Source organism: Chenopodium quinoa, unplaced genomic scaffold, assembly GCF_001683475.1.
Source record: "Chenopodium quinoa cultivar QQ74 unplaced genomic scaffold, ASM168347v1, whole genome shotgun sequence".
In the NCBI taxonomy this organism is placed as follows: Eukaryota; Viridiplantae; Streptophyta; class Magnoliopsida; order Caryophyllales; family Amaranthaceae; genus Chenopodium; species Chenopodium quinoa.
Window position 1 is genome coordinate 5,811,329 of NW_018743292.1, and position 11,886 is coordinate 5,823,214.

The window sequence follows — 11,886 nt, forward strand, 5'->3', positions numbered from 1 at the left end:
TATTTTTTTTACCAAATAGTCGCTAAGGGTCTATTTTATTTACTAATTTGGTCAATAGGCCAAAAATATACTGATAAAATTAAGATCAGTATTAATTAGTACTTAGTAATTAATGAATAATTATGAACTATGTAAGGGTGCTTGACTTTATTTTGTGCTGTGTATTTTTCTTGTATATGGTTGAATATTAAGCTTGAAAGCATAGTTTGACATATTATATATGCCATTTTTTTTTTCGGTTCTACATGCAAAATTATTTATTAATGAGCATATACGTGGATAAGTCCTCAGAGATTTGTTTTTTATTTACACATTTTCCCTTCTAAATTACGACGTACTCTAATGTATTTTGCATAGGACCTAGCTATTGATTGATTAAAAATTAAATATGATGGATTTAATATTGGTAATCATTTCATTTCTATCTTATGAACCGTATTTCTCCTTTTCTAATTAGCAAACAAATGATAAATTAAAAATATATATACACGTAGAAAATATGAAAAGGAGCTTTGTCAAATCTAAATAGGAGCGGTTTAGATTACTTAATATATATATCAGAGTACCAGATAATATATCGATTTTTTGAGTATTATTCGATATTCAAAATTGCTAAACTGATATACAAATTGATACCTGATAGATATATATAATATATCCAATATCGAATATCCAAAAATTAGATTGGATTATAGCTTGCTCAATCCTATCAACCATCATGTATACAATCAAATTGAGTTCACACAATCAAACTAGGATCTTCAATCTTGATTTCATGAACTAAAACACTTCTTACTGTGATCATTATAGGATAGTTAACTGAGATTAGATAAGCAATCATCATTATGTGAGTAATTAAGGCAGATTCCCATCCACCAATAATTATAGAAACAAACTACCACGATTCAATTTTTTATACTACGTACATTTATTTTTCTAAAAAAAAAACAAATAATGATTAATAGAGCTGACCAAACCAGACCCAATCAGAAACTTCCTTGACAAAGCATATCCAATAACACATCGCCACATCAGCATAACAACTATCAACGTGCTTATCACGTGACATTAAATACACTTCAGACAGTGCTCCCTCCTCACTCTATATAGTAGAATTATTATTTCAAGATAATTGAAAGATCATCAAATCAATAATCTCTCAAATAAAAGTAAAAGGAGAGAGAAAATTGGTGGAAAAATGGCATCGATGAAATTAGAGGTGTGTTTGGTAGTGGTATTATTAGCAACAATTAGTGGAATTAAAGCAGAAGTTGAGAAAGAGGAATATGTAATTACACTTGATCATTCTAACTTCACTAATGAAGTATCCAAACACGACTTTATCCTTGTTGAGTTTTATGCTCCTTGGTATGTTTCTATTATTTCCTTTTTTTTTTTTTGCTGTATAGTTTTTGTTAATTATGATTAATTTACGCATTTTCTTAATTCATCTCATTGTGTTCTTTAGTGTTATAGCTTAGGTGAATATCTCTATTAGTTGAGTAAATGTTGGAGATGACTTGTCGGTTATTACATTAGTTACTCCCTCTGTCCTAATTCTCCTAAATAGCATGTCGGGTTTAATTGAATACCTCAAGACTCAAGTAATTGATTCATTGATTGTGTGATTACTAATGCTTGATCGGAAAAGATCAATTAATCAAAAGATCAAATGATACAATAACATACAAAGTATTTTTTATTTTCATTACTAGATTAGGTTCCGTGCCATGCACGGTAATTTCACTATTATTTACAATTCAACTATATTTTTAAACAATCAAAATAAAATCCTTTATATACTCCATGTGGATAAAATATGACCATAGTATTTCTTTTTTTATATTTTATTTATGTAATGAAATGAAACATGAAATATAATGAAAGAGTGAATTAGACAAATAAATAATTTAAAATATTAATAATGAATTGGTATCGTTTTTCATTTTATTAACTAAACAATTTTATTTTACATTTTTTTTTGTGAACAATAATTAAGTATTTAAAATTGTATATTAAACACAATGTAGGAATATTGATTTATTTCTTCAGATAATTAGATTTAAGGGTGTGCGTATTAAAAAGATAAAAAATTGGATTGTAAATAAGTTACTACATTATGTATACACTTTGGGATAGTGGAAAACATATATAATTTGTAAGGGAATAATAACAATAACAATAATAATACAGTATGAATATGAATCAATTGTTTCAAAAACACTTTCTTTTTTTTTTTTTTTTTTTTTTGGTACAAAATTAGTACAGATAAAATATTTTGAAGATTTGAAGCAACAAGTAAGATATTACATATGAAGTGTTGTCATATTAAAAGCTAAGGATTAAGAAATAATATCTACTCCTGTGATAAACAAAGTAATACGGAGTACAAATTAGACTAATATTTTATGAAGAATATGTGAATCATAAATATATACTTTCTCTGTTCTTTTTTTATATTACTTAACCTGTTTTTTTATCACGCTTGTCAATGTAAAACTTTAATGATCATTAACTTTAATTATCCATAAGTAAAAAATATAAAAGTTATATATTATGATAGTACTTATTGAGACGAATTCAAAAATATCCAATATGAATATGTTTTTCCTTACATATTATTCACAAAAGACGGTCAAAGAAGGGGTGGTAAATAGTGTAAAAGTCAAAGCGGGTCAAGTAAAAAAGAACGGAGGAAGTATCTTTTAAGGTAAGTAATCACATTATATGATCCGGTGAATATTTTTAGTATAATTTACAATAAGTAGTTTATGTTATCGTGAAAAAAAAAACAAAATTAGAGAAAAAAGGTTATTGTCTGTTTTATATTACATTATAGATGGAATAATATAGATATTAAATAATAATTTATGAAATAAAAGATATGGAAAATATAATATGTGAATCACAAATTTTATTTATTTTAGGAAGTAAAACACAAATAAATGATTTGATGAATATATATAAAATACATTTTACGACAAGAAGTTAAAGAAGAAAAAAAAGAGAGAAAACAATTTTGAAAACAGCACCAAAAAGTGACATGTATCATTCTTGATGTCTGTTTTGAGATTAAAATATATTATGTTATGTTATTATATGTTATTGATTATTATTACGACTTTAGGACTACATGTTTCAAATATATGGATCACATAATAGGGGCCCATTCAATCCATGTGTTTCTCGTGGTTTTCCCAAAAAATAAACATAGAGGAAATTATTGGATTTTTTAAATAGTTTAGTTTCATGGTCTATACTTTTTATCCACAAGTCCCTATCAATTGAGATTTTCCATTCATTTTGTGTCTGATACTATTATCAATGATTGTTTAATCATCAATTAATAGTATTACCAGCATTTTATCTCACAAATTGTCAATTCTTTGTTTCAGGTGTGGATATTGCAAAAAACTAGCTCCAGAGGTAACAATTACCACTTCTTAACATTAACCATTACGAAAGATTAACATTAACATTTTTCACACATGGTAACTAGAAAGTATAAAACTTGGTTTAACAAAATACGCGAAAATGGTCAAATTTCAGAGATAATAATTCTATGTTACTTATACTTTGTATTTGTTTCATTATATCTTTTTCTTGTTCTATATTATTTGCTTTATACATTGTATGATTTATAACATTTTAATACTAAAATTCTGTTTATGCAGTATGAGAAGGCTGCTGCTACACTAAGCAAGCATGACCCTCCAATCACCCTTGCCAAAGTTGATCTTAATGATGAAACTAATAAGGAGCATTTTAGGTCCCAAATCAAAATCAGAGGGTTTCCCACGCTTAAAATCCTAAGAAACGGTGGCAAAATCGTACATGATTATAAGAATCAACCTCAAGTGGCTGATGATATAGTTAACTATGTGAAGAAACAACTTGGCCCTGCCTCTACTGAAATCAAATCCGTCGATGATGCTGCTAAGATCATCAGCATCATTGATGAGGAGAAAGTTTTCATTGTTAGTACATCCTTACCATATTGCTTTAAGAAATTTATTCATATTTGGTTATGTACTTGAATGATGTGATATGGGTGCTAAAAGGCCTAAAACATTGTTCATTTGATCATGTAGGCAGGAGTGTTCCCAAAGTTTGAAGGGGAGGAATATGAAAACTTCATCAAGTTAGCTGACAAATTGCGGTCTGATTATGAGTTTGTTCATACATTGGATGCTAAGGTCCTTCCAAGGGGTGATTCGTCTGTCAAAGGACCGTTAGTCAGATTGCTTAAGCCATTCGACGAACTCTTTGCAGACACCAAAGTTAGTGTGGAATGATTGAGTTATTGTTATTTTTTGCGACCATCAATAAAGAATTTGCTGTTTCTTAGTGCATACAGAATATTTTGAGTTTGTGACAGTTTTCTGAATATCAGCAAATTACTGATTTAATTGTTTTTCGTCTTATAGAATTTCGATTTGGATGCCTTAGAGAAGTTCATCCAAGAAGAAGATGTGCCTTCGGTTATTCCATTCACTATGGATCCCGGTAACACCTACCTTCGTAAGGTCTTCTCAGGTCAAAACACCAAGGTAACAAGATCTCTTATACTTCCTATTATTTGTGCATGAATTTCAACTGATGTACCCTTGCTTTGATACTTTCCATTACAATATTACACCTTTTACAGTTTAGTTTTATGAGTACTTGAATCACTAAAATTGTTTATAATGTTTTGATGACTTCCATGTATTCATTTAGGATCTTTATGTCATAGCTTGGTTTTCTTATGCAAGTCATTAACACTAATTCGTTGGATTACTATTGCAGATCATTATAATTTTGGACTTGAAGAGTGAGAATGCTGCTGCATTGAAATCCCGGTTTAATGATATTGCTGTCCTACTTAAAGGGGACAACAAATACTTCCTACTTGGTGATCTTGAAGCAAGCAAAGATCTACTCAAGGTTCATGTTCCTTAATTGTTATGTTACAATAGATTTTTCCAGGCTTTTATATTCATCTGAATGATTACATGTTCATCTCGGAGATATGTTTATAGACTAAGACGATTAATACTCTTACTGTAGTTTTTTAGGCTGATATAGGACTCTTTTGTGACATCTCTGACATGAACAAATACTTTCACAACATGTCTATCTAACCAAGTTTTAATTTCTTTGTCTGCATTTTGGGAAAAATAGCACTACAAGCTCGACGAGTCTCTAGCTCCTCTCATCTTTATTCACAAAACCGAAGCTGAGAAATATCTTAAGACAAATGTGGAACCAGATCAACTTGCTCCTTGGTTCAAGAAATTCTTGGTAATTTTTAATCTTGTGATCAAGATTTTCTCTGTTCTTAAACTGTATTATTGTTTGCAGTAGTCAGTCCATTCTAAATGCACAAATTAAATGGTCGCAGGATGGAAAGTTAGAGCCATTTTTGAGATCACAACCTATTCCTGAAGAGAACAATGAGCCTGTTAAAGTTGTGGTTCTTCACAGCTTACAGGACATGGTTTTTAACTCTGGCAAAGATGGTATATTTCGCGCTACAAGTTCCCTCATGTTTCTTAACTTTGATTAGAAGTTCTTTTTGATGCTTTCTGCCAAGTGTTTTAATAAACATTCTTTGATCGCGGCACATTTGATGAGTTGATGTACTGTTTTTTATCTGTCTTTGCAGTTTTCCTTGAGTTCTATGCACCTTGGTGTGGTCACTGTAAGAACCTTGCTCCGACTTTGGATGAAATTGCTGTATCATACGAAAAGGATCCTAACATCCTGATTGCGAAATTTGTAAGCTCTTTACTTCTGTTTTTTGTTTCACTTGAAATTATATTTTGGCTAGTGAAGCAATAGGAAAAAACTGATACATTTTTCCTGTTTTCTTCTGATATATTAGGATGCAAGTGCAAATGATGTCCCAAGTGACACATTTAAGGTTGAAGGCTTCCCAACCATGTTCTTCATAACCAAAAATAAAGAGATAATCGAGTACAGTGGCAGTAGGAAAAAGGAAGACATTATTGAATTCATTGAGAAGCACAGGAGTGATGAGAAGAAGAGTGAGCCCGAGATCAAGAACGAACCAGAGAAAGCAAGCAACAATATTGATGAAACAGTTGAAACCAAAGATGAATTGTGAAACTCTTATTAGTTCAATTGTTTCATATAAGGATAATTTTATCCCATTTGTCTTGACCCTTTTTTCTTTACTTACCAATAAAGAGGTGATTAAAGCTCACCTATTTTTTGCATAAAAAAAAATGCTCACCTATTTTTCATGAGTTTGTTGCATATACTAATTATGATCTCAAAGAATGCATTTGAAAAAAAATTAGAAGCACATTATTCACTTACGTGCAAGGTAATCCAAAATTGTGGAAACTTGATTGAAAAAATCTAGGCAGGGAAAGTCGGGGTCAACTGCTCCACTTGCTTGTTGAAAATAAAAATGCATTAACCTTTTATACCCCGTAATTCTCTACAGCACAATCAAAGAAATTAATGATCAAATACGATTTTGGAGATTATAAAAAAAAACCCAAATGAATATCTTACTGAGTACAAATAAAAGAAGTAAAAATCTCCTAAGTAATCTCTTGTAACAAACAAATTTATGTGTGCTTAATTAACTAACGTTGTTGTGGATGAGCAATAGCATCTTTCTTCATACCCCAATCACGAACCCTTAAATGAAGTTCAGCAGCAGCAATCAAAAAATGAACGGCTTGGATTGGACTTAAGATGTCCACCATATTTCTAAGAGTTCTCAACCGTAGATCATCAGCCCTCCCTAAAATCTCCTTAAACTTGTCCTCCTTAGAGTCAAGCGTTGACTCAACTCGTTCTTTCATTAACTCATTCCCAACTCGCCCTATACTCCCCGAGTCGTGATCGCGCATCAACTCGGTTGCTATGTGTGATAGCTCAACCATGGAAGTATCGGCTACGGTGTCTTGATGAGCGGCAAGAGTTTCTGATAACTCTCTTTCTTCTCTTATAGTTTGAGCTTGCAACTCGTTGACTCGGTTGAGTTGACTCGGTGTAAGGTCACCTAGGTTGGTCGTGTGCAACCCCCTCAGTAGGTCACCTAACCACGTCTCGAAGTGCAACCCGGCTACCGAATATAACAAGTGGAACGCGGAGCTTGGTCTCCAACCACCAATCCATAGGAAGGACTCCTCGAGGTGGGACCGCCATGAGGGGGTCATCATCCCGAGGACGTCATGCTTTACTGACTCGTACTTGACGCGGTAGTAGTTCTCGTAGTGGCACATGACCCGGCCCACGAGCTCGCGTAGAGACCGAGTCAACTCAGCACGTGGCTGAGTTGCTTCGGTGTGAGCCCTGGACGCGGCCTTGAGCTCGTCAAGGTCGCGTGCCTGGTCACTGAGCCAACGCTCGAAATACCTACCAAATGATTCGAGCCCGGGCTCGGGATCCAGGCTACAGGATCCCGAGCCCTGGGTGGATGAAGACATGGCTTTTTTGAAATGATTGCCTATATTTATGTAGTACATAGAGAGACTAATTGAATATAATTTGGTGGTTTGTTATGTTATAAACTAGACATCATCATATAATATTTGTAGGAGAGAAAACAAAACAATGTAATGTTGAACAAATTCATGTAGTATATACTATGCTTTATATATGATAGTATATGTACAAAGAAGTAGTGGAGTAAAGTGTAGAAATTCTAAGGGAGATGAACCAGCAGATTTTCCTCTGTTTCACAAATTCCAATTAAGCTAGTTGTATAATTAGTTATACGTAAGAAATGCATGGTGAGATGACGAGAAGTAAAGGCATGTGAACAAAAAGGTGTAAATTGGTTGGTTATGAACTGGAAGTACAACCTCTCTTTTTTTGTTAAAATTATAATTAAAGACAGTTTTTGGTTGGATAGATTTGGCAAGTTGGTAGCATTACTTGCAAGTAGATTGCGCACGTAACTAAAGCGTAAGGTGTAATAAGCGCAACCCACTAACCCATATGGGTATAATTGAACGACTAAAACCTTGCATGAGGGTTTGCTATTTTAATTAAGGAAAAATTGATTTTAATAATCTCACCTTTGGTCGGTTTACGAATAATAATCCCACGTATTAATTATTATCTAATAATCCCATTTTTGGAGGTCATTTTCTTCTAAATGGTCTCTAACGTGTTGGTAACCGGTTAGATGGGTTAACATGACACATGTCCTTTCGTGATTCGTCCAACATTTTTATTTTTTAAATAAAATAAAATTTTATTTTTTAAAAAATAGAATTTTAAACTTTTTTCCCTTTTCCTCTTTCCTTTCTTTTTCTCCTTCCCCTTTTCCTCCATTAATTCCGGCGACCTTCATCCAAAAAAAAAAAAAAAATTCTAGTAACCCAAACCCAGCCACCTCCTGTCCTCCTCCACTGAAATCGGACACCCCCACCGGCCACCCCTACCCACGTAAAACCCGACCCACGAAACCCCCTTCACTGACCCACCCACAAACTAGCCAGTACCCCCACCCACGTAAACGGCCGGCCACCCCCATCCTTGTAAACGGCCAGCCACCCCCATCCAAAAAACCAATCTCCCCTACCTACGAAACTCCTGACCAGCCAAATTGACGTTGCTTAAAACCGACGCCAACAAGTAATGAATTTCCTTGAGATATAAGTACACCGTTGCCATTGTTGTAGGAAGAGAGAGAAATTGAGGTGGGAAGTTAAGGGAAGGGGAGGAGAGAGAATTGGGGCTAACTTGCTACGAAGGACGAGGGAAAATAGCAAAAAAAAAAATACCTATTCTTTAGGTTACCGATCATTAGGGACCATTAAAAGAAGATGACCCTAAAGATGGGATTATTAGATAATAATCAATAGGTAGGATTATTATTCGCAAATCGGCTAAAGGTGGGATTATTGAAATCAATTTTTCCTTTAATTAAAAAGAACAGCTAAAGATTTGATGGCATCCTCAAGAGGTTTATGTTTCTTGTAGTATAATGATTACGCTACGTGACTATGCAGCTCTTATACAACCCGTAAATATGGGGGTTATAGGAATTTTTTAGTTAATAGGTAGATGTGGCAGTTAGTTGTGCTACATGGAATATACAATATTATACTTACATACTTCGTATGATATTGCTTGTGGTATTTTTAGGGGGTAAAGTTATTATCTAGGGAAGTATAACAATTTTATCCAAAATGTAAAAAAGTCGTGAAAAAGGTTTTTTTTTTAATATGTCGGATTTGTCGTGTAGTGTACACATGAATTGTAGCAATTGCCCTAAAGGTAAAGGCTATGTCACTTTAGCCACTTGTGTATGCACGATAATGAGATAGATCGAGAATAGTAATATTGCCTAGACAATGGAATTTGTAATACTTACGTACGTGATTTCTATATATTTTGGAGAAAAGAAATACAAGTAATGGATCTTTAACAGGCTAGAAATAGGGAAGGTATTTTACATTATAATCAACGACACCAGCAATAAGGAACTCATTTGTGGCAATTCAATTTTCAAAGACTTCAAATAACAATAATTTGTCAAAAATACCCACAACCACAAATTTGGCCGCGCGGGCGCGCTCTCCAATTCTACCAAAATCTTGCCTCGATCCAAAACTTTCGCGCGATTTTGTCGCGCTTCCAGCGCAGGTCGCGCCACTTCGAAATCGGAATTTCTTCACTGGATCCAGAAAGTCAGCGTGATTTTATCACGCCTGATTCGCGGGTCGCGCCCTAAACGCGGGTCACGCAATCCTTATGGATTCATACACTCTAAATTACTAACAATCCTCCCCCATTTAGAGTGTATACTATTAAAATTTTCTCCACTTCTATCAATTAATCCACATCTCATGCATCAATGCCAATGTCCCTACGGATTGAATTGACACCTAGTACAACACACTTAACGATGATCATTTCTCATGATGTCCCTATGGATTGAATCACACGAATATCTTCGACCATTTGAAGGTGAAATACACACAAGACAAATCGAATTTAACATCACTTGACACTTTTATACAGCCATGTGTCCGTATCTTTCATAAGTTTATCAAAGTCAATATGTCCATTTAGACTTCTTGAAGCGGCTAAACTTCGAACTTACATAGGTAGGTTCTCACATACGTAATAGTGCCCTTGTGATAAGACACCTTCATCTAGAGCTTCTCAACTCTAAATCTGGAGAACTTTAAAAGACGCTACCTAATAACATCACAAATATCATAGCAATATGGGTCACAAAACATTGCTAACAAACATCAAAAATGCAATTCAACCACATTGAATCTAAGACTTATTGATGTTTCTTCAAGCGTTAGATTGAGTTTCATAAATTCGTGTTTCTTGGACATAAACCCATTCCATTCAAAGCAAATATGATGGAATGCCTTGGCATTACTTTAGTAAAGCAATCCGCCAAATTCAATTTAGTTGGAACATAGTCAAGACTTATGACCCCATCATTGATAAGCTCTTTCACTAGGCTATGCCTAAGTGAAATATGCCGAGACTTACCACTATACACTTGGCTATATGCTTTTATTAATGCCGAATTCGAATCACAATGAATAGCCACCGGTGACATAGGCTTTGGCAATAAAGGCAACTCAAACATAAGATTTCTCAACCATTCAACTTCCTTACTAGCTGAAGCAAGAGCAATAAACTCTGCTGCCATAGTGGAATCGACAATGCAAGTTTGTTTCTTGGAAGACCATGAAATGGCACCTCCTCCAAACATAAACACCCAGCCACTAACAGAAGAGTCTCGCTCTTTGTAAGTGATCTAACTTGCATCAGAATACCCTTCTAAAACCGAAGGAAATCCACTATAAGTCAAACCATAATCCAATGTACCCTGAAGGTACCTCAAGACCCTCCGAATTGCAAACCAATGTTGTACACCCGGGTTACTAGCAAATCTACTAAGTTTTCCTACAGCCAATGCAATATCCGGTCTTGTTCTTGTCATGGCATACATCAAGGATCCAATTATCCTTGAAAATTCCAATTGGGAAATCGTTTTCCCCGAATTCTTAACCAACTTAACATTAGGTTCCATGGGGGTATTTACAAGACTCTTATCAAACATATTATACTGTTTGATCATCTTCTCAATATAATGAGATTGACTTAAAATAAGTCTTCCACTGTCCCTAATAATCTTGATGCCCAAAATGACATCCGCCTCCCCCAAATCCTTCATCTGGAAAGAAGAGGATAATAATTCCTTGGTCATTTCTACTTATTGTAGACTTGTACCAAAGATAAGCATATCATCAACATATAGACAAATGATAACACCATGACCTTTGTCATCAAATTTGCTATATATACACTTATCTGCTTGATTTACTTTGAATCCAAAGGACAATATCGTGTCATCAAATTTCCGATGCCACTGCTTTGGTGCTTGTTTAAGTCCATACAATGACTTAACCAATTTACACACCTTATTCTCTTGTCTTTCCAAAACAAACCCTTCGGGTTGTTTCATGTACACTTTTTCCTCTAGATCTCCTTAAAGGAATGCCGTATTGACATCCATTTGATGAATCACTAGATTATAAACCGAAGCCATTGCAATCAATAACCTTATGGAGGTAATTCTTGTAACCGGTGCATAAGTATCGAAATAATCAACACCATGCTTTTGCCTAAAGCCTTGGATAACCAATTTGGCTTTAAATTTCACTATGGAGCCATCCAGTCTCCTTTTCCTATTGAAAATCCATTTGCAACCAAGAGGTTTGCAACCGGGAGGTAAATCCTCTAATACCCAAGTATTATTTCCCATGATGGAATTCATCTCATCATTTATAGCTTCCTTCCAAAATGCACTATCTTGAGAAGATATTGCTTCGCTATAACTCTTTGGTCACTATCCACATTAAAACAATATGGAGTAGTAGA

General features: G+C 34.1%; 2 protein-coding genes across 2 annotated transcripts; one reads left to right on the forward strand and one right to left on the reverse strand.

Moving 5' to 3' along the window:
* The first annotated feature begins 1,127 nt into the window (after positions 1-1,127).
* On the forward strand, positions 1,128-6,231 carry LOC110736647 (protein disulfide-isomerase-like). The gene is made up of 10 exons (XM_021916923.1): positions 1,128-1,368; positions 3,396-3,426; positions 3,675-3,977; positions 4,092-4,280; positions 4,428-4,550; positions 4,789-4,926; positions 5,164-5,283; positions 5,384-5,501; positions 5,648-5,760; positions 5,867-6,231. Exons 1-10 carry the CDS (start codon positions 1,199-1,201, stop codon positions 6,107-6,109), a joined length of 1,548 nt encoding a protein of 515 aa, XP_021772615.1. The 5' UTR covers positions 1,128-1,198; the 3' UTR covers positions 6,110-6,231.
* A 368-nt stretch (positions 6,232-6,599) lies between these two features.
* On the reverse strand, positions 6,600-10,651 carry LOC110735858 (protein DOG1-like 3). Its single transcript, XM_021916037.1, has 2 exons — positions 10,489-10,651; positions 6,600-7,468 (listed from the first exon to the last, which is right to left on the reverse strand). The coding sequence occupies exons 1-2, from the start codon at positions 10,649-10,651 to the stop codon at positions 6,600-6,602; spliced, it is 1,032 nt and encodes a 343-aa protein (XP_021771729.1).
* Positions 10,652-11,886: the final 1,235 nt, after the last annotated feature.

Excerpts from the sequence above, each read along its gene's own strand:
- LOC110735858 (XM_021916037.1), bottom strand. The coding sequence starts at position 10,651 with ATGGCAGCAGAGTTTATTGCTCTTGCTTCAGCTAGTAAGGAAGTTGAA. Across the intron at positions 7,469-10,488 it reads ATATAGCCAAGTGTATAGTG|GCAATCATTTCAAAAAAGCC; the intron begins GTAAGTCTCGGC and ends ACATAAATATAG.
- LOC110736647 (XM_021916923.1), top strand. The coding sequence starts at position 1,199 with ATGGCATCGATGAAATTAGAGGTGTGTTTGGTAGTGGTATTATTAGCA. Across the intron at positions 4,551-4,788 it reads TCTCAGGTCAAAACACCAAG|ATCATTATAATTTTGGACTT; the intron begins GTAACAAGATCT and ends TTACTATTGCAG. Across the intron at positions 5,761-5,866 it reads ACATCCTGATTGCGAAATTT|GATGCAAGTGCAAATGATGT; the intron begins GTAAGCTCTTTA and ends CTGATATATTAG.